The following is a 24,027-nucleotide window of genomic DNA, read 5'->3' as shown; positions in this document are numbered from 1 at the left end:
CACACACTCTTCCAAGCCTAACAGTTTCTCTCCTCCCTATATTCCTCAGTTATCACCGTTCTCACAATATTCTGCACCATGTTTAACAGTTCTTCTTCTTCGCCGTCCGGTCTAACGCCTACTCACATTGCTAAATAGTAACACAATGTCATAATCTTTACTGGTCCTACACTCACACATTACCAAGTAGTAGATTCTAACACATCTCACACAGTTTCGGAGTATAATAATTAGTCACTACTAAGAAAGTACTAATCATACTTAAAACAAGAACATTTCACAACTATATTTAAGGGTGGAACATTTTGTCATTACTTTTAACCTGTATAAATTTTAATTTCTATATCAGTATGGTAGTAGGTGCCGGGCGCACCGGTTTGAGTGTGTCAAGAACTGCAACGCTACTGGGTTTTTCAGGCTCAACAGTTTCCTGTGTGTATCAAGAATGGTCCACCACCCAAAGGACATCCAGCCAACTTGACACAACTGTGGGACGCATTGGAGTCAACATGGGCCAGCATCCCTGTAGAACGCTTTCGACACTTTGTAGAGTCCATGCCCTGACGAATTGAGGCTGTTCTGAGGGCAAAAGGAAGGTGTTCCTAATGTTTTGTGCATTCAGTGTATTTCGCCATAACGTTCTACCTCGTTTGCCTGTCGGTCTCTCTCCATCGTCCTCTCGCTCCCTATCTGTCTGCCTGTGTCTGTCACCCTTTCTCTGCCTATTTGCCCATTGCTCCCTTTCTTTCCGTCACTCTCTCCCTGTCACACTCTCACTTTACCCATCTGTTTGTCTGTCTCTCTCTCTAGAAGGACCTAGATACCGGATAAATTAGTGAATGAGGGTGTGTGTGTGTGTACCGTCTCGTTGCCGAACAGCACGTCCACGTAGGGCATGACCTCCATGAGGCCGTCTTTGAAGAACTGGGAGATGAAGGGAGCGGAGAGGTTCAGAGTGAACAGCTTGTTATTCTCAGACGCGTGTTTGGCCACTTTCAGTATGGACTCCAGAGACACTGTCAGGAAGAAACCCTACAGAGAAGATAATAAAGCCTGTTATCACTGCTACACAGCCTGTTGTAATCAATGTTACTAAACCTGTTATAATCAATTCTACACAGCCTGTTATAATCAATGCTACACCGCATGTAATAATGTTACAGAGCATGTTATAATCAATGCTTCACAGTATGTTATAATCCATACAACTAAGCCTGTTATAATCCATGCTACTAAACCTGTTATAATCCATGCAACTAAACCTGTTATAATCCATGCAACTAAACCTGTTATAATCCATGCTACTAAACCTGTTATAATCCATGCTACTAAACCTGTTATAATCCATGCTAATAAACCTGTTATAATCCATGCTACTAAACCTGTTATAATCCATGCTACTAAACCTGTTATAATCCATGCTACTAAACCTGTTATAATCCATGCAACTAAACCTGTTATAATCCATGCTAATAAACCTGTTATAATCCATGCTACTAAACCTGTTATAATCCATGCAACTAAACCTGTTATAATCCATGCAACTAAACCTGTTATAATCCATGCAACTAAACCTGTTATAATCCATGCAACTAAACCTGTTATAATCCATGCAACTAAACCTGTTATAATCCATGCTACTAAACCTGTTATAATCCATGCAACTAAACCTGTTATAATCCATGCTACTAAACCTGTTATAATCCATGCTACTAAACCTGTTATAATCCATGCTACTAAACCTGTTATAATCCATGCTAATAAACCTGTTATAATCCATGCTACTAAACCTGTTATAATCCATGCTACTAAACCTGTTATAATCCATGCTACTAAACCTGTTATAATCCATGCTACTGAACCTGTTATAATCCATGCAACTAAACCTGTTATAATCCATGCAACTAAACCTGTTATAATCCATGCTACTAAACCTGTTATAATCCATGCAACTAAACCTGTTATAATCCATGCTACTAAACCTGTTATAATCCATGCTACTAAACCTGTTATAATCCATTCAACTAAACCTGTTATAATCCATGCAACTAAACCTGTTATAATCCATGCTACTAAACCTGTTATAATCCATGCTACTAAACCTGTTATAATCCATGCTAATAAACCTGTTATAATCCATGCAACTAAACCTGTTATAATCCATGCTACTAAACCTGTTATAATCCATGCTACTAAACCTGTTATAATCCATGCAACTAAACCTGTTATAATCCATGCTACTATACCTGTTATAATCCATGCTAATAAACCTGTTATAATCCATGCAACTAAACCTGTTATAATCCATGCTACTAAACCTGTTAAATCCATGCTAATAAACCTGTTATAATCCATGCAACTAAGCCTGTTATAATCCATGCAACTAAACCTGTTATAATCCATGCAACTAAACCTGTTATAATCCATGCAACTAAACCTGTTATAATCCATGCTACTAAACCTGTTATAATCCATGCTAATAAACCTGCTGTAATCCATGCTACTAAACCTGTTATAATCCATGCTAATAAACCTGCTATAATCCATGCTACTAAACCTGTTATAATCCATGCTAATAAACCTGTTATAATCCATGCTAATAAACCTGTTATAATCCATGCTAATAAACCTGCTGTAATCCATGCTAATAAACCTGTTATAATCCATGCTAATAAACCTGTTATAATCCATGCTACTAAACCTGTTATAATCCATGCTACTAAATTTGCTATAATCCATGCTACTAAACCTGTTATAATCCATGCTAATAAACCTGTTATAATCCATGCTACTAAACCTGTTATAATCCATGCTACTAAACCTGTTATAATCCATGCTACTAAACCTGTTATAATCCATGCTACTAAACCTGTTATAATCCATGCAACTAAACATGTTATAATCCATGCTACTATACCTGTTATAATCCATGCTAATAAACCTGTTATAATCCATGCAACTAAACCTGTTATAATCCATGCTAATAAACCTGCTATAATCCATGCTACTAAACCTGTTATAATCCATGCTAATAAACCTGTTATAATCCATGCTAATAAACCTGTTATAATCCATGCTACTAAACCTGTTATAATCCATGCTACTAAACCTGTTATAATCCATGCAACTAAACATGTTATAATCCATGCTACTATACCTGTTATAATCCATGCTAATAAACCTGCTGTAATCCATGCTACTAAACCTGTTATAATCCATGCTAATAAACCTGCTATAATCCATGCTACTAAACCTGTTATAATCCATGCTAATAAACCTGTTATAATCCATGCTAATAAACCTGTTATAATCCATGCTAATAAACCTGCTGTAATCCATGCTACTAAACCTGTTATAATCCATGCTAATAAACCTGTTATAATCCATGCTACTAAACCTGCTATAATCCATGCTACTAAACCTGTTATAATCCATGCTAATAAACCTGTTATAATCCATGCTACTAAACCTGTTATAATCCATGCTACTAAACCTGTTATAATCCATGCTACTAAACCAGCTATAATCCATGCTACTAAACCTGTTATAATCCATGCTACTAAGCATGTTATAATAAATTATTCACAGCCTGTTACAATCAATGCTGCACAGCCTGTTATAATCAATGCTACACAGTATGTTATAATCCATGCTACGAAACCTGTTATAATCCATGCAACTAAACCTGCTATAATCCATGCTACTAAACCTGCTATAATCCATGCTACTAAACCTGTTATAATCCATGCTACTAAACCTGCTATTATCCATGCTACTAAACCTGTTATAATCCATGCTACTAAACATGTTATAATAAATTATTCACAGCCTGTTATAATCAATGCTACACAGTATGTTATAATCAATGCTAGTAAGCCTGTTATAATCAATGCTACTCAGTGTATATTTGCTACTCAGTGTATATGTACACTACCAGTCAAAAGTTTGAACACACCTACTCATTCGAGGGTTTTTCTTTATTTTTATTTTTTACATTGTAGAATAATAGTGAAGACATCAAAACTATGAAATAACACAATCATGGCAATAACAGCTCAAATAAGCAACGAGAAATGACAGTCCATCATTACTTTAAGACATGAAGGTCTGTCAATACGGAAAATGTCAAGAACTTTTAAAGTTTCTTCAAGTGCAGTCGCAAAAACCATCAAGCGCTATGATGAAACTGGCTCTCATGAGGACCGCCACAGGAATGGAAGACCCACAGTTACCTCTGCTGCAGAGCATAAGTTTATTAGAGTTACCAGCCTCAGAAATTGCAGCCCAAATAAATGCTTCACAGAGTTCAAGTCACAGACACATCTCAACATCAACTGTTCAGAGGGGACTGTGTGAACCGGCCATTAGACCGGTGGAAATGTGTCCTTTGGTCTGGAGTCTAAATTTGAAATGTTTGGTTCAAACCGCCGTGTCTTTGTGAGACGCGGTGTGGGTGAACGGATGATCTCTGCATGTTTAGTTCCCACCGTAAAGCATGGAGGGGGAGGTTTATGGTGTGGGGGTGCTTTGCTGGTGACACATTCTGTGATTTATTTAGAATTCAAGGCACACTTAACCAGCATGGCTACCACAGCATTCTGCAGCAATACGCCATCCCATCTGGTTTGGGCTTAGTGGGACTATCATTTGTTTTTCAACAGGACAATGACCCAACACACCTCCAGGCTGTGTAAGGGCTATTTTAGAAGAAGGAGAGTGATGGAGTGCTGCATCAGATGACCTGGCCTCCACAATCCCCCGACCTCAAACCAATTGAGATGGTTTGGGATGAGTTGGACGGCAGAGTGAAGGAAAAGCAGCCAACAAGTGCTCAGCATATGTGGGAACTCCTTCAAGACTGTTGGAAAAGCATTCCAGGTGAAGCTGGTTGAGAGAATGCCAAGAGTGTGCAAAGCTGTCATCAAGGCAAAGGATGGCTATTGTTTGGTTACTACATGATTCCATATGGGTTAATTCATAGTTTTGATGTCTTCACTATTATTCTACAATGTAGAAAATAGTAAAAATAAAGAAAAACCCTTGAATGAGTAGGTGTGTCCAAACTTTTGACTGGTAGTGTATGTGGTCTTTGTTACTCACAGCAATATAGTAGACTTTGGCTTTCTCCACCAGTTTCCAGTTCTCCTTCAAGTCCAGATGTTTGTCCTTCTTATAACAGTTAGCTGCCGCTAGGTTAGCTACCAGAGACCTGAGACAGGGAACAAAAGAAAGATTGCAGTTGATGAGAGGGACACTTTGGCGTTCGATGGAGTGGAATCTTGACCTGTTGTCCTTGGAGTGTGTGTGTATATTATGAGTGAGAAAGTGTGTGTATGTGTGTATTATGAGAGCGAGAGAATGTCGTGTTTACCTGTTGTCCCCGGTGATGCATGCGGCACAGGTCCCTGTAGGCTTCTCTGTCTGCTCATAGTAGTGGGCGTCCACGTGGGCCTCCTCTGACTTCTGTTTCAGAATCTCCCCAAACTTATCCTCCCCGATACAGCCGAAGAACGTACACACTTTGTGGGGATCCTGGATCATCCACTGGAGAGGAGTGGGTGTGTGTTAGAGTAGTTTAGAGTGTGTGGTGTGTGTCAGTGTGTGTGAATGAAACATACATTTCGGAGAAGGTACTGTGGGATAGTGTAATGACTAAATGTGTGTGTGTGTGTCATACCTGGGCGATTTTTATAGAGTTCTGTGTAGCTCCTCCGGCATGGTACTCTACTTTAAACTTTTTGACAATCTCTTCAAACCTACAACACACATGCACGTACAATGTTTAAGACAACAGGGAAAAGTTTGTTATATGGTTTCAAGCTTTACTACGATTCAGTACATATGGTTTGAGAAACATTATATTTTCCTCTGAGACAGAGCTAAAGACCGTTATGGCCCAAGTTACATGTTCTGTTCTCTATACTTAGCAGCCTTATCACCTACTGATAACACACACAGACCGACAGATGGAGTGAGAGAGAGAGTGAGAGATGGAAAGGGGATGGTAGAGGGGGAGAGAGACGGATGGGGGAGAGAGGGAGGTGTTTGCGTGCGTGCATGTGCTGGTCCGCGTGTGTATGTATGTAAGGGGGGAATGCATGTTAAACAGACTAAAATAGGGCTGGCCCAGCAGATCACAGTGCCAAGGAGGTGAGGCTGAGATTTTGCGAGACTGTTTGCGCCATTGGCTTAGAGAGACGCAGAGGAGTGAATCAGAGGCCTTCGCCCTCCAGCACAGCTATTTCCCAACCTTAGTGGTTTGTTTACTGCCCAGTCTGTCTGCTGACTCAACTAGAGCAGGGTGGTCGTTGGCTAACAGAACAGCTGAGGTCAGTATTGGTCACAACTCAAACATCTGGACAGGAATGGGCTGGGGGGAAGGGGGACAGCACACCTAGGACACAGCTCAAACACCTACACATGGGGTCCGTTCAGTATGACACAAAGTTACAGAACGTTCAGATAGAAATGAGTTGTGTAGAGCAGATATGATTGTCTGACAAGTAGAATAAATCAACTAATTTATATCTGCAACATCCTGAATGTTACACTTCTTAGTCTCAATACGCCTCCTGCAGTGAGACGTTTCTCCTCGACCAATGGGAACGCCTGGATTAGAGCGGAGGGAAACTCCCAAGGCTACAACAAACAGAGACTGTTGCCTTTTACACACCTCTCTCTGCTCCTTCAGTCTGGACATGCTCCAGATATAATAACTATGTACATATTTTCTGGGGCAGTATGAATCAAGTCTCAGAGTAAGGGCTTTTCCCACATAGTTTTGAGCTATAGCTCTATTTATTGATTTTTGGTCCGGTTGGTTTCATATTGCCAAATGTCAAACAAACTAAAATTCCTAAACAAAAACCACGTGTCCATGCAAGTCATTTGTTTATTGGACATAAATGCTCACGTTAAATCCATCTATGAGCATCATGAAGCATCACTTGTGTGTTCCAATCTTCATAATACTTTCGCTTTGGTCTTCCAAAAACATGCGGGAGGAAACTGAGCAATAACCACTCCAACTGCAATGTGAATAGGCTATTCAGTAACCTATATCCCCATTATAGCCCCTGTCTCCCCTAATCGGATACACTCATAAATGCGCTGCTACTCACAATGTTTCAGAGATGTCAAGTTATGATGCTGCATGCATTTTGCAACCAATCATACTGCGCAACTCTGGTTCTTTTCCTGTGTTTGGACCTGACTGCGTTCTCACCTGCAGCGAATCACGGTGCGTTGTTTAGTGCGCTCCCGAGTGCGATAGTGTTCACACCAGTCCAACCAAACCGAACTAGAGGGGAAACGCACTACAGTTGTAAAAAAAACGCTACAAACCAATTCGACGTGAAAGTCCCCTAAGAATGTTGATCTAGGATCAGGTTCCCCGTGTCCATGTAATCATATTAATTGTGATTGAATTGGCAAAATCAGCATTCCTTCTCTGAGACACTTAGTTAATAGGTCGTTATCAATAACATTTCACAATAAGGTGCAGTGTTCAATTTGCCTGCTGTTGGGCAAGGAGAACCCCAGCTACGCTAAAACTATTGACAACTGCGTGTCGTTTTCAAGGGATTGTTAAATAAATGTTAAGTATTTAGTTGGAATATCATCACCTCTTGAAGAGCATAGTCAGAACTACAATTTTCCAATTATTCCATGCAAAACAATTGCACTGAGGTAAAGACAGTTTCAGGTTGGATATTCGCGCATTCAAACCTCAATAGCTTTCATACCACTTGAGCCACAGACTCCAAATAAGTGTCATGATGTTGGAATAATTGCGCACAACATTGCACAGGTCTTATTTTCATGTTATGGACATTACTTTGCTTTCCAAAGCTAATAAACATGTGGAAATGTGAGCAACATTCCATATTCCTAGTTGAATTAGTTAGGGAGCGTAAACAAAGTACAAACTTTTTTTACATTCGAATTTCAATAGCTCCTTGGTCATGTGACCTACTGACCTCAAACAAGGTTCAGCATGTACACTCATTGGGCCTACACATTGCACACCCTTTAGTTTGTCCATTTTCATCTCACACATTTTTACATGAATCTTTTTAACTTTCTAATTTCAATAGCTCTCTGGTCATGTGACCCACAACCCTCAAACTGCTGTCAGAATATCCACTGACAAGCCTTATATATTGCACACCACCTGAGATGAAAATGGACGAAGGGTGTGCAATATATAAGGCTTGTCAGTGGATATTCTGACAGCAGTTTGAGGGTTGTAGGTCACATGACCAGAGAGCAATTGAAATTCGAAACAATGAAAAACATAGACAAATTCATGTAACATCACCTGAGAGGAAAATGGACAAACAAAAGGTTGTGCAATATATAAGGCTAGTGAGTGGATGTTCTGAAAGTAGTTTCAGGGTTGTAGATCACATGACCAAGGAGCTATTGAAATTGGAAACAATGAAAAACATAGACAAATTCATGTAAAATCACCTGAAAGGAAAATGGACAAATAAAAGGTTGTGCTACATATAGTGAAGGAAAAAAGTATTTGATCCCCTGCTGATTTTGTACGTTTGCCGACTGACAAAGAAATTATCAGTCTATAATTTTAATGGTAGGTTTATTTGAACAGGGAGAGAAAGAATAACAAAAAAATCCAGAAAAACACATGGAAAAAATGTTATAAATTGATTTGCATTTTAATGAGGGAAATAAGTATTTGACCCCCTCTCAATCAGAAAGATTTCTGGCTCCCAGGTGTCTTTTATACAGGTAACGAGCTGAGATTAGGAGCACACTCTTAAAGGGAGTGCTCCTAATCTCATCTTGTTACCTGTATAAAAGACACCTGTCCACAGAAGCAATCAATCAATCAGATTCCAAACTCTCCACCACGGCCAAGACCAAAGAGCTCTTCAGGGATGTCAGGGACAAGATTGTAGACCTACACAAGGCTGGAATGGGCTACAAGACCATCGCCAAGCAGCTTGGTGAGAAGGTGACAACAGTTGGTGCGATTATTCGCAAATGGAAGAAACAGAAAAAAACTGTCAATCTCCCTCGGCCTGGGGCTCCATGCAAGATCTCACCTCGTGGAGTTGCAATGATCATGAGAACGGTGAGGAATCAGCCCAGAACTACACAGGAGGATCTTGTCAATGATCACAAGGCAGCTGGGACCATAGTCACCAAGAAAACAATTGGTAACACACTACGCCGTGAAGGACTGAAATCCTGCAGCGCCCGCAAGGTCCCCCTGCTCAAGAAAGCACATATACAGGCCCGTCTGAAGTTTGCCAATGAACATCTGAACGATTCAGAGGAGAACTGGGTGAAAGTGTTGTGGTCAGATGAGACCAAAATTGAGCTCTTTGGCATCAACTCAACTCGCCGTGTTTGGAGGAGGAGGAATAATGCCTATGACCCCAAGAACACCATCCCCACCGTCAAACATGGAGGTGGAAACATTATGCTTTGGGGGTGTTTTTCTTCTAAGGGGACAGGACAACTTCACTGCATCAAAGGGACGATGGACGGGGCCATGTACCGTCAAATCTTGGGTGAGAACCTTCTTCCCTCAGCCAGTGCATTGAAAATGGATCGTGGATGGGTATTCCAGCATGACAATGACCCAAAACACATGGCCAAGGCAACAAAGGAGTGGCTCAAGAAGAAGCACATTAAGGTCCTGGAGTGGCCTAGCCAGTCTCCAGACCTTAATCCCATAGAAAATCTGTGGAGGGAGCTGAAGGTTCGAGTTGCCAAACGTCAGCCTCGAAACCTTAATGACTTGGAGAAGATCTGCAAAGAGGAGTGGGACAAAATCCCTCCTGAGATGTGTGCAAACCTGGTGGCCAACTACAAGAAACGTCTGACCTCTGTGATTGCCAACAAGGGTTTTGCCACAAAGTACTAAGTAATGTTTTGCAGAGGGGTCAAATACTTATTTCCCTCATTAAAATGCAAATCAATTTATAACATTTTTCACATGCGTTTTTCTGGATTATTTTGTTGTTATTCTGTCTTTCACTGTTCAAATAAACCTACCATTAAAATTATAGACTGATCATTTCTTTGTCAGAGGGCAAACGTACAAAATCAGCAGGGGATCAAATACTTTTTTCCCCTCACTGTATAAGGCTACTCAGTGGATATTCTGAAAGTAGTTTGAGGGGTGTAGATCATATGACTAAGGAGCTATTGAAATGTGAAACTTGTAAAAATTATTGTAAAATCTCATGAGATGCAAATGGACATACAAAAGGATGTGCAATGTGTAGGCCATTATGAACCTTGTTTTTGGTGTGTGGGTCACATGACCAAGGCGCTATTGAATTTCAAAAATTAAAACAAATAATTTAAAATAGTGCGAGATGTAAATCAACAAAAAAAAGTTTGTGCAATATGTCTCTCTGCCATCGGGTTCGCTAGAACCAGTTTTGAAAGTTTTAATCGTTAAACAGCTATTGAAATGTGAAAATGTTGATTTGTCACCATGTTGACGTCCCTAACTGCTGTTGGTGGACGTAAGGAAAACTACAGGCGAATATCCGTTGAATATCCAACCTGAATCTGTCTTTACCTCGGTAACAATTGCACACATTTAGCTCTATCATCAGAGTTATACAGCAAGTAACTGCATGCTTTCATGATCAGTACATATCAATTGATCATGTAATTTCAGATACGTGAGGGTAGCCTCAAGATATCAGCCACCATTCATTTGATATTTCAGTGATATAAAAATAAAAGTGATCTATACCTGACAAGCATGAGTGGTTTAGGTTAATTTTCCATCCTTTGTGGGCTCTGCCTGTCAAGCAGCAGAAGGGCGCATTTGCCGATGTACTGTTAGCTGATAATGTTTACTTTGCAAGCTAACGGTAGCGTAGAAACTTTGTACAGTTGGCTAAACATAGTGGTAAGTAGAACAAATGTACTTTTTCTCTAACCAACTTGGACCACGTCAAATTAGCTAGCTAGCTAATAACAGATCACGTCAATATAGTTAACAAGCTAACTTTCAGGAAATAAACTAGATGGCTATATCCAAATATTGTTTGATTTGCTTGCCATCTATAATGGTGATGACAGTAGTCCGACTGACAACTTTGCCAGGACGAGAACTTGGCGATGTCAAGCTCTTTCCAAAAGCCTAATATCTGATGAAGCAAGCTAAATGACACGTTGTTTGCTTAGCTAGCTAGCTGCATGCCAAATTATTCTCCCAACGCCTTGAGAAGTGCTCAATGTTTTAGGGTACCACATTCATATGATATACTGATCTGAATACAACCTTGGTTGTATCCTACTGAATCTTGGGAAAACCTTCCACTCTGCTGTCTTCTTATCTCTCTGTGATTAAATGTAGACTTTCTTTCTCTAACTGCTTTGGCCCGGAGGGAGGGGGAGGTTAGGCCTCTTGCTCTTCTATTGGCTAGTTCTGAACCTCCTGCCCCATCATTGGCTAGACTCGTCCTGGTGAATTCTAGAACGTGTCTGTTCTGTCCAGCCCACTCCAGGAAAGAGAACAGCTCAGTGTGTGAATTTACGGACCCTGCATGTGTGCGTGCGTGTCTGAACAGTGACCACACAGCGCACCTACAGTCAATCAGGAGTCTAAAATGGAAAAACACTTCTTCATGCAACAGAGAAACAAGGCAAATGTGAGGCTACTGAGACTAGATTAACCTCGGATGATGTTGAATGATTGTTTGAATTAATGGAAGTGGTAGGAGGTACCCACAATGCTTTGTGCTTGTCCTCTGCCAGGATCTGGTCGTTGGGCTTCAGACCATACCTGAGAGAGAGAGAGAGGGAGAGAGAGCATGAGATTATCTGATTATATACATATGTGCACACCGAGATGATTAAAACCCACTCCACTTTAATCAGGATCAAGTGGATTACTTTACACCACAGCTCTCTCTGGATTTATCAGCTTTGTTTGTTTGTGTGTGTGTGTGTGTGTGTTGAATGTGAGTGTAGACTACTATTATTGTTCCCTAAAACCAAAGAATGTTCAAGGTTTGGTCCTATTCTATAGTTCTAATCCATTGTTTACGTAAGTGGTCTGAGACAGACTGGTCTCTGGGCTGTAATCTAGCAGAGCCCTTTGATCCGCTCCCACTACTAAACACTAATTAAACCTAACTAACCCAACTAAACTTTATCCGAACCCCACTAACCCTTAACGTGCTCTCACTACATACAGCTACTACCCCAACATAGGAGCTACACTAGGGCATCGAGGAGCGTCTCACGCTCTGCAAAAGCTACAGGTCTAGTGTAGCAGGTCAGTAACCCCCACTGCTTCAGTCCAGATAAATTTCCCCTTTTCTCGTCCCTCCTCTCTTCATTTGGTGACATACAACTTCATAGCACTGTGACATGATGGGACAGGCTAGAGGAGTGACACACACACACAATCTGATCTCTTACTATGGCCATCTCTGTGCCAGCCTGCTAGCTATATCTCACACATACATGTGACATCTCTGTGCCCATGCCAGCCAAGACCCCACTGTCAGGACAGGAGTGAGGGAGGGTGAAGAGAGGGCGAGATGGGTTAGGAGTAGGGGAGAGTGGTGAGAAATGAGGCCAGGGAAATAGTTTGGCCTTGGACGGTGGAATGATTGGACTGTCAGCCCTACGTGTCAGTACAGGACACTTCCTGCCACGCACAATGAGTGGAGCACTGGGGCGTGGTCTCAGTCAGGGTTGACTGGGTCAGTGGTAGCTAGCAGGGCTCAACTGAGGCAGAGCATGTAGCTTTAGTGAGCCGAAGGGTTCTTGTTCCAAACTTCCAGTTAGTTTCTGTTTATTCAGTTTTACAATATAGCATTTCCAAAACTGCCCAAAAAAGGTCTGTGTAACATGTAGGCTAACTGTTTCTAACGTTTTGTTTACTAAGAAAATATATTTCAGGGAAGGGGCCACCTACTGCAGTTTGTGCCCTTCAGGATGGATAATCTGCTACCCTACTCAGTGGCTGACCAGTGCCGCTTCCAGCCACTCAGGTGCGCGTCCGAAAGGTTGGGAATTAATATAACAGACAGCAACAACATGCGGGAGGAAATGCAATAACCGCTGATTGCTGTGAATAGGGGAGACCCCGTCTGGTTGTCACAGTACTTAGCCTATTCCTCCCAATCTAGAGTGCTTTGTAGCCAAATAATTGTAAGATATAAATGTGTGACTTCTTTGCAAGAGGTTATCTACCTGGTCAATTCATGTTAGCATCTCAAAACATTGAGATGAGGGGAATTTCTGTTTTTATAGGTGGTGGAAGTAAAGAAATTAGGCATGTCTTGGTATTTTCATTGTTTGAATTATTGGAGGCTATCCATGAACAATTATGTTTGTTGAAAAAAGCAAAGGGAGAGCTATATTTCAAACCTATTTCCGAAATGCTAGGTCAAGCCATGTAGAAATTATAGCATCATAGTTAGCCTTTATGCTTAATTCGGAATGGTTATATAAAAAGTAATACTAACAAAGTATAAACTGTTGAATAATGAATATTGTTCAATCAAAATCAATTGCCTGATTAGTGTTAGACTCTGTTGGCTACATTCATTTCAAGTGGACAGTGTGATTGGTAGGTTTAAAGGAATAATCCACTCAAACTATCTAGTGGTATTTTTTTAATTAGTCCACTGTTGATACAATCCCAAAATGTTTTGCAAGTCAGCAGTCAAGTTTTCAAGATATAGGATTTTCAAGAAGCAAAGTTTCACTTGCCACAGTATCATGATAAAGCAAAATGTATCATCATGATGAAAAACACAGTGAAAATGAAAATCCTATATCTTGAAAACTTGACTGATGACATGCAAAACATTTTGGGACTGTATCAACAGTGGACTAATGAAAAGAATACCTAAAGATAGTTTGAGTGGATTATTCCTTTAACACTAAAACCGCCAAGATGGTCAATCTGACCATTTTCAATTTAGTAATTTCAATAAAAACCTTTCACCTACCCGTCCCTGACTTTTCCTCAATATGTGTATTACACTATAGGAGTACTTTGAGATAAATATCATAAAAGACAAAAACTCAAAATAGCCATGACATGACCGTATGCATATTGAACAGTAGAATAGCAGGGCCTCGAAGAGTAAAAATAGCAGCCAGCCCCTCTTCATGCCAATGACACATCTTTTGGATGTCAGCATTCTAACAGTCTAATAAATATATGCTATTGGAAAAAATAATCATTTGGTTGGGTTTATAAAGGTCTTAGGTAACATTAGAATACAGAAACATTTATATTTGAAATAACAACTTTTTCATTACGTTACTATAGGCTGGCTATATGTAAAAACAAAAACACTAAAAACACAGAATTTCAAGTGTCAAATACATTTTATTTGTGGAGTGCCTTTGTTACAACTATGAAACCAAAAAAATATACGTTGGAACACAGTAAAAGCTTCTTTTTATAACAAAACAAATAAAAATACCCAAACCACCAAGACGCACGGTCAGCAAGAGGCGCAGTCAATGAAGAAAATATCAGTAGCCTAAACATCAGTATAAGCGCCAAGTGTGCGTGTGGATAGTGAAAATCAGCACAAAAGTTATAATGGATTTATAATGTATTTAAGTGTCCATATGACAGGTCAAAATAGTACATTATTGTCAGTTATTGGACACATTATTTGTGGCTTCGCTCATGCTTACATTATGGTGTGCGTCTTCACGCAACAGTTGGATCTCATTCAGCTGTTATCCCTTGTCCTAACAGTCACCACACAAATCTTTGTCACTTTCACTTGCTTGCAACACTTCCCACAAACAAGTCGCTTGCAGCTGAAACAGGTGTCGCGGGTTCTGTTCTGTGTGCATCTGCCCACCTGGCAGTTTCTCCTCCCCGGGAGCTGTGTGCAATTATGCTTGCGCAATGGCTCGCGTGGAATCTTTGCTGCTGCCTTGGCCCTCATGTCTCTCATGTAGCCCGTGTGCCAGACTCATGATGAAGTCTCTCCTGCTCATGGTTTTGTTCAATTACTGCTTGAACAACACATGTGCGTTGATAGCAGCCAAGTCAAGCAGGTTGTAGAACACAGCAACAAGCCAGCGGCGAGTTCCACCTTTCACCGAGTACAGCCGTCTGATCCAAAACATCCACACCGACCTATGGAACAAAATAAAAAAAGGTGAGGATAATTTTCTCATAGGAAAAACAACACGTTTGATACAGAAGAGCGTTGCATAAGTGTATCTATATATGGCAATGTGTATTATGTAATAGTGACATACCTTCGTTTGTTGTAGTGTGTAATAGTCTCCAGTTCTCTTTGCTGTGTCCCGATCAATGGCAACTGTCAACTGTCGGATGCATGGCGCTCATGACACAGACGTTTTTTCTTGCCTTGCATTGGTAAAGTGTGAGTGTGGTCTTCAGCACTGTTGTGAAGAACAGCACCACTGTTATTGAGAACTGCTACTGTGCAGTTGCCTTATTTTGCGTAAAGGGAGGGAGCTCCCATCTATTTTGTACATGGTGCCGGCCAGGCTTGTTTTCTTTGCGAGCAACTTGTTCGCTAATGACAGTGAAGGGAAGAAATTGTCCATGGTGACATTTCTCTCCTTGCCAATGTAAGGTTCCACAAGCATGATCACCACATTAGCCGACACTCGATCAACTGCTGTCCGATATGGATATTTTCCCAGATATGGAAAGCCATTCAGCATGATTCAGAATAGTCATCAGAGATCCATTTCTTCCCTGCCATCCAAGTCGTTTTTATTCAGATCTTGTAGTAACGCTAACGCAGCATGTCCATCCATTAGTCTTGGTCTTGTCATTGTAAATTACACACGCTCTCACTGTGTAGCCTACTCCAAGTAGGCCTAGAGTAGACTAATAAGACTGCTTGGATTCGGTGGACTGATATAGGGTATATACTGTTTTGAGATTATACTTTAAAAAGATCAATACAGTAGAATGGCCCACCCTGTTCTTCATTCACAATTAGTGCTGACATAATTGTATTTATCTGTGCTTAGTAGCAGGCTATGGCTGTGTCATGCCAATGAAATCAACTTGTTCATTTAGCAGACGTCACAGGCTATGCCCTACCAGTCAACACATATTTTACAGTAAGAATATAATGGAATATAACAGAAGAAAATTGAAAGGATATTTTTCCCAAAAGGCTATATTGCTGATTGTCACCTGTACTCACATGGGCATGGATCCATGGTTATTCTAGGAACAAGTTATATTTTGAAACAGAGACCATCAGCACAATTTTTAGAGTTGTTTGTGTTTCTTCCATTTGCACTCCCTTTAAGAGTGTGCTCCTAATCTCAGCTCGTTACCTGTATAAAAGACACCTGGGAGCCAGAAATCTTTCTGATTGAGAGGGGGTCAAATACTTATTTCCCTCATTAAAATGCAAATCAATTTATAACATTGTTGACATGCGTTTTTCTGGATTTTGTTGTTGTTATTCTGTCTCTCACTGTTCAAATAAACCTACCATTAAAATTATAGACTGATCATTTCTTTGTCAGTGGGTAAACTTACAAAATCAGCAGGGGATCAAATACTTTTTTCCCCTCACTGTTTTGGTTTTGTACACGAGCTTCAAAACAGCTGAAAAAAACAATATTTTTGGTTATGGAAAATATATTTCACAGCGATTTAGATGGTACATTGATTCTCTACACTATAATTGCTTTTTTTGTCACAAACTGAAATTAGGCAAATTATTAGAATTTTAGCAACCAGGAAATAGTGGAGCGATTTCTGCTTAGTGCATCTTTAAAAGACACAGGTCACAAAAATTAAATGAAAGTAAGCAATATACCCCATTACAACTGAGCAAGAGGACAAACACATTAGTGTCTAGTTTGAGAAACAGGCGCCTTACAGGTCCTCAACTGGCAGCTTCATTTAATAGTACCCGCATAACACCAGTCTCAACGTCAACAGTGAAGAGGCGACTCCGGGATGCTGACCTTCTAGACAGAGTTGCAAAGAAAAAGCCATATCTCAGACTGCCCATCTTAACCTTTTCTTTTTATTGGCCAGTCTGAGATATGGCCTTCACTGCGCCGGAGTCGCCTCTTCACTGTTGACGTTGCAAGGAAATACCAGATGGCCAAACCCTCCCCTAACAGTGGACGACGCAGGGCCAGTTGTGCGCCACTTCATGGGTCTCCCGGTCACGGCTGGCTGTGACACAGCCTGGGATCGAACCCTTGGCTGTAGTGACGCCTCAAGCACTGCGATGCAGTGCCTTAGACCGCTGCGCCACTCGGGAGAGCACCCCATTACTTCTTACTAGTAATACATTTATTGTTTTTGAAACATTAGAAAGCATGCTCATCGGTTTGTGTGTGATATTTTGTGTAATTATGGCGAAACATATATTTTGTTTGGTGAAAAATCTGAGTGGCTGGTAGATTTTTTAAATCTACCTGCCACAGTGGCTTGTGGACCAAAACGTTCATTTCCGACCCTGATTGTCACCCATCAGACTTTTGTCAATTTATTCTGGTCTTTAGGCCACATCTATTATTATTATTATGGGTAGGCAACTGTTGTCTTACAGTCAGAAAATACACTATCATCTTATTTTAGTATTTACAGTCTATGCGCTTCTGGATAAATCAATACATTTTCTGACTGATTACAATTTAGATTTGGTGTCCTGAGGTTGCTCATGACCTATTTTAACATAATAAATGCATTAATTTTGCAATTTATTATTTATTATAGAAAATTTACACAATTGAAACATTAACGGTCAGAATGACTGTCATGGCCATTCTAGTAGTTATGGAATTCCGGCGCTCCCAGTGTTAAGAACTCCATTTTAGAATAATCTATGATAAAAGGGTGCCCATTTCAACCAAAGACCTTGGTCTTTCTATTAATATATAGGCCTACTGGTGTTGAGAAATACATAAAATGTTTTATAGAAATCAAGTTATGTGCATTTCATTAAATGCTTGGTTGTTTTCCTGTGTTTGGTCCGGGCTGTGTTCTGACCTGCAGCGAACGGCACCATGGTACGAATGGAATTGGCCTGAGACAACACTTTTTGAGTGAACTACTCTTTTAATATAATAATGCAACTACTCTGCACTTGTTTGGTGCACATCAGAATGTGGATAGTGTTCACACCTGTACAAACAAACCAAACATAGGGGGTACAAACGATCTAGCTGTGAAAGCCACCTAAGCCCCGTACCCAATGACTCACTTATCCAGGAAGTCCTTGTCCACGACGGCTGAGATGTCCAGAAGGGGGTTCCCCATCCCGAACAGAGAATTAGGGCTGTAAAACACACACATACAGATTAATATCAATCACATTACTTTTGTATTGTTACAAATCATCAGAAAATGGTGGAATAACAGTCTATGCGTTCCATTGACCGCCCATATGTGTACCATTCACGCGACGGCAGGATAATAGGTAGGCCTAAACAGTCTGGCGCGCTACATAACGTCAATAGGTGAGAATATGGACTGTGAACACAGATGGTGTTAACAGAGATGTGATAGAAGACCTATATTCATTCATGCATCATCACATGACATATTTCACTTAAAGGCACCATCAGGAGGACAGCAGTGTGTGTGTGTGTACGCATGCTCGTGTGTATCTTCCAGGGATGAGTTGAACACAAAGCTTGATTTTGTAACAGTTGTAGTCTTGTGACAAGCGTTATCCCAAATATGTTTCTAAACCAACATCTCTCCTACCCACCTCTCCTCCCCCTCTGAGACCCAATAGTAAAACAGAACTGACTTGAACAAACAGACCTGCCTGCGTGTGTGTGAGAGAGTTTCAGCTGCGGGTCAAAAGACTGACACTGCTGAGGGACACAGTGTCAGAGTGATACGCATATTAAATCAGGCTTCAGTACACACACACGGCTTAGGTATAATATTCAAGACCAAAACAAATAAAAGTGGACAGGCTGTGCAGGGTCAGGGTGAACCTTGTTGAACTCTCTCTCGCTACTGTACATCTGGGGTGTATTCATTAGTGCACACTGCACACCATAGCGAAATGTTTTGCAACAGAAAACGTTTTGCAACGAAAACGTTTCTTGATGGACAAGTTCAGGTTATTCCCCCCCTGTTTTGACTGTTTGCTTCCTGCATATAGCCTTGTAGAAAGTGTGAAAATGTATCAGGTAACATGATCCTCCAACGGAGAGGTTTCTTTATAAGTGCCTAAATGTCCTTTTATCTACTGTACTTTTTGTTTTTGATACATGTGTATAAATGACGGAATGTATAATAACTGATACTAATGTATACTATAGAGAATAAAATGTATTATAGATGACGCTAAAGGAAATATGCACCATGTTTGATTATGATTGTTTTTGAGTGTCTCAAAACTCTATTTGAGTGGTCCATAATGTAGTTTAAAAAAATCTGTATTTTGTATTCTCAATTGTATCATTGTGGAGTGACACTTTAATAAAATGTTCTAACTTACTCTAGCCTTCATTAATACACTATGTTAATAGGCCTCTAGGGAGTTGGCCCGTTCTTAATAAAATAATGATCAGTGTTTCACTGACGCCCCACCCTTAATGCACACAGGTTCCTACTGAACAAGCTCTCTATATGCTCCCTTATGATTACAGTGGTGAGGCAATTTCCCTACCACCATACCAGCTACACCATTATTTCAGCATCCTACCATCCACTAAACAGACAACCACAACCTACTATCCACTGAACAGTCTATGCATAGTCTATACCACATCTGCATCCTACCATCCACTATATAGACCAACACCTCAGCATTGAACCATGCACTGTACAGACTATATAACACAATGCACATCAGGTCCTCTCCAAAGTCTAGTGTGTCCTTACCTTGCTGCTGGCATGGTGTACGTCTGTTTGTCTCAGAAACAGTTTAACTCTGTGTAACAGACCTGTTGGCCGCCTCAGACTAACCAGCCAAAAAGGACTCTTCGTCCCCAAACCTCGGGTTTCAACCTCCCTTGATGAATGCTTGAATCGATTTTCGTCTGAAAGCCCGACCCCTCCTTTCGAGCTGGTCTGATAGGCTATGCGAGAAGAGGGAGGGACAAAGTACTGCTGTCTGGCTCTGTGATTGGTGAGCTTCACTATTTTGTCTCCAGGGGGCTCATTATTACAGCGTAATGTGTGAGACAAATGTGCACAGATATCATATTCAGACACTTTCCCGATAGGAGAACTCCCACACAAAGTATCAGAATAGCTAACGTTAGCTGGCTAAATTAGAGGGATATGTTTGTCTTTAGAAAATAGCGTATAATAATGATGCAACGATTCAATTGTGAACACGCGGGAGGCATGCATGCATGTATTTACTAAATAACGGTAGGCCCTTTGTTCAAGTCGTTATCAGACCAACTCCGAAGACACATTTTCTGTAATTATAATTAGCTGACGTTAGCAAGCCTAGACGCCGAGCTAGCGGTGTGAGTAGCTCCCGATGACACGACAGTGACATTGAACTTGTGTTGAGGAAAGCGCTACTCAGCCTCAGACTAAACATTAGATTCGTCGGTGCTTCAAGGATTTACAGTCACAGACAGACCGAGACTTGGGTGACAGGGTATTGAGCCCCTACCTCTGACCCCTAACCCACTATGATCGCAGATAACTTCACATGCTGACTACACCGGCCACGCGCGTGCGCATTTTGATTTTGACCATCCACATCTTATGTGATCAGGACATGCAGGTTGAAATATCAAAACCAACTCTGAACCAACTATATTAATTTGGGGACTGGTAGAAACACATTTAGCTTGCTACCTTGCTGTTGCTAGCTAATTTGTCCTGGGATATAAACATTGGGTTGTTATTTTACCTGAAATAAAATAAAAATTATGGATCTTTGTAGAATATCGACCCATTTTGAGCCACACAAAATCAAGTGTTCTCTACTCCCAACAATTAATCCACAGATGAAAGGGAAAACCTAGTTAATTTCTATTAAGCTCTCCTTGTTCAATCTTCTTCTGCGAATTTTATATGGTGGTTGGCAACCAACTATAAGGTGCATTACTGCAACCAACTGGACTGGAGTGTGGACCTTGTTCATCTTTCAATCACCCACGTGGGTATATGCTCCTAAAAACCAATAACGAGATGGGAGAGGCTGGACTTGTCCTAACATCTATGTCCACAGATGATATTAAAGAAAATGTTTAGGGACGCAGAGTGATTGAGGCCAAAATGTTGATCAGTAGGAAAGAGGGTCAAAGAAGTGTAAGCTTATCAGTGATTAAGGTTTCAGAAAGTTTTGCCAGGAAAAGTACAAATAGGATTTCATAGTTTAAATGTTAGAGAATTTGTCCCATATGCACCGCAGTGTTTTAAATGCCAAAGCATGGGACACGTAGCTGCTCAGTGTAAAGGATATAAAATATGTGGCAAGTGTGGAGGGGAATATGATTACGGTGAATGTGGAAGCAATGTGAAGGTGCTGTAATTGCTGTAATTGTGGAGGTGACAACAGTGCAGCATTTGGTGGATGCCAGGTGCAGAGAGAGGCTGGAGAGGCTCAGAGATATAGGATCAGTCATGATGTATCATATGCAGAGGCCGTAAAACAGATCGGTAAAACTACAGTGCGGACTGATGGCGCTTACATGGATGTTCCTGTAGTAAGTGGACCTACTGTTGGGGCTGGTGCTTCTGATGGTCCTGGCATGGTTCCGAGGCCTGTTCAGAAATCTTGCGCTAATGAATGTGCGGTGTCAAAGGACACTTTGATAATGAATAAAGTTGACTTCATAGCTTTTATTGGTAAGGTTATCAATACGACTCGGGTTGTGAAAAGCAGAAATGCTAGGTTGAAGGTTATTGTGGAGACTGCAATAACGGGATAACAGATGTTAGTGTTGAAATTGGTTGTTGACATGCTGAACAAGCCTAAGGGTGGAGTGTTTCAGCATGATATAGATACAGTTTAATGCGGTGGGGGGTTGGGAAGGTTTTTTTGGGGAGTGTGTGGTAGAAGTTAGTAGGGATTTATTGGGTTTTGAATAATATTTTCATAGTAGTACAGAATTGGGCAAATCATTATTGATCGTACATTCCAGCACAGTAGTTGGTGGTATGCACTTTAAACGTTTGTTTGTGGACACCTATGATATCATGAAGAAGAAGAAGAGGCGGGACTTGCAGCGCGTCAAGCGTCTAAACTAGAACTAAGTTCTATTTTAGTGCCTGGCTACGCAGACGCTCGTTAACGCTCGCGAGAAGTTTTGATGAAATTATTGAATAACATGTGTAAATTGATTTTGCAACGCTCGCGCACACAACGTGGCTGGTGCATGTCAGAGCACGCACAGCTACATATCAAATACACATGGGCTGCACCAGCCTAACAGCCCTGCTACACTATATAGCCATCGGCCGTCCGCCATTGCCGTCAGCCGTTGAGGAAATGCTTCCTTTGAAATCAATTGAGTACGTTTAAATGCACACTAATAATTTAATATTAAACTGATTATGGTAGAAGGCCGAGTATGGCATTAGTCATGTAAACACTGTACTCTGATGATCTGAAAATCGGCGTACGGTCATAATTGAAGCAAGCATATGCCGATTAAAACACGCATACATTCATCCCATCTTGTGAATTGAAATAATGAGAAATGAAATTGATTTTGGTTGCATACAGTGAGGGAAAAAAGTATTTGATCCCCTGCTGATTTTGTACGTTTGCCCACTGACAAAGAAATGATCAGTCTATAATTTTAATGGTAGGTTTATTTGAACAGTGCTCCTAATCTCAGCTTGTTACCTGTATAAAAGACACCTGTCCACAGAAGCAATCAATCAATCAGATTCCAAACTCTCCACCATGGCCAAGACCAAAGAGCTCTTCAAGGATGTCAGGGACAAGATTGTAGACCTACACAAGGCTGGAGTGGGCTACAAGACCATCGCCAAGCAGCTTGGTGAGAAGGTGACAACAGTTGGTGCGATTATTCGCAAATGGAAGAAACACAAAATAACTGTCAATCTCCCTCGGCCTGGGGCTCCATGCAAGATCTCACCTCGTGGAGTTGCAATGATCAATCAGCCCAGAACTACACAGGAGGATCTTGTCAATGATCTCAAGGCAGCTGGGACCATAGTCACCAAGAAAACAATTGGTAACACATTACGCCGTGAAGGACTGAAATCCTGCAACGCCCGCAAGGTCCCCCTGCTCAAGAAAGCACATATACAGGCCCGTCTGAAGTTTGCCAATTAACATCTGAATGATTCAGAGGAGAACTGGGTGAAAGTGTTGTGGTCAGATGAGACCAAAATGGAACTCTTTGGCATCAACTCAACTCGCCGTGTTTGGAGGAGGAGGAATGCTGCCTATGACCCCAAGAACACCATCCCCACCGTCAAACATGGAGGTGGAAACATTATGCTTTGGGGGTGTTTTTCTGCTAAAGGGACAGGACAACTTCACTGCATCAAAGGGACGATGGACGAGGCCATGTACCGTCAAATCTTGGGTGAGAACCTCCTTTCCTCAGCCAGGGCATTGAAAATGGGTTGTGGATGGGTATTCCAGCATGACAATGACCCAAAACACAAGGCCAAGGCAACAAAGGAGTGGCTCAAGAAGAAGCACATTAAGGTCCTGGAGTGGCCTAGCCAGTCTCCAGACCTTAATCCCATAGAAAATCTGTGGAGGGAGCTGAAGGTTTGAGTTGCCAAACGTCTGGCTCGAAACCTTAATGACTTGGAGAAGATCTGCAAAGAGGAGTGGGACAAAATCCCTCCTGAGATGTGTGCAAACCTGGTGGCCAACTACAAGAAACGTCAGACCTCTGTGATTGCCACCAAGTACTAAGTCATGTTTTGCAGAGGGGTCAAATACTTATTTCCCTCATTAAAATACAAATCAATTTATAACATTTTTGACATGTGTTTTTCTGGATTATTTTGTTGTTATTCTGTCTCTCACTGTTCAAATAAACCTACCATTAAAATTATAGACTGATCATGTCTTTGTCAGTGGGCAAACGTACAAAATCAGCAGGGGA

At 41.0% G+C, this 24,027-nt stretch overlaps 1 protein-coding gene across 2 annotated transcripts in view; it reads right to left on the bottom strand.

Annotated features, from left to right (window-relative positions):
- LOC311110935 (adenosine kinase-like) overlaps positions 1-24,027 on the bottom strand; it is a 38,874-nt gene that overhangs the window by 5,708 nt on the left and 9,139 nt on the right. Inside the window, exons 1-7 of one of the 2 annotated variants that reach the window (XM_084153580.1) lie at positions 19,847-19,986; positions 18,207-18,281; positions 11,729-11,782; positions 5,678-5,756; positions 5,372-5,544; positions 5,101-5,209; positions 862-1,032 (exon numbers count right to left, since the gene is read on the bottom strand). In XM_084153580.1, coding sequence (XP_084009706.1) covers positions 862-1,032; positions 5,101-5,209; positions 5,372-5,544; positions 5,678-5,756; positions 11,729-11,782; positions 18,207-18,281; positions 19,847-19,860 — 675 coding nt within the window. In that variant the 5' untranslated portion in view covers positions 19,861-19,986. Of the gene's footprint in view, positions 1-861; positions 1,033-5,100; positions 5,210-5,371; positions 5,545-5,677; positions 5,757-11,728; positions 11,783-18,206; positions 18,282-19,846; positions 19,987-24,027 lie in introns of those variants that run through there. The other variant, XM_084153581.1, reaches the window with a different exon arrangement.

This window comes from Coregonus lavaretus, assembly GCF_964263955.1.
Source record: "Coregonus lavaretus genome assembly, chromosome: 36".
Lineage (NCBI taxonomy): Eukaryota > Metazoa > Chordata > Actinopteri > Salmoniformes > Salmonidae > Coregonus > Coregonus lavaretus.
The sequence above is the reverse complement of the archived record's forward strand: the minus strand, read 5'-3'. Positions and strand labels throughout refer to the sequence as shown.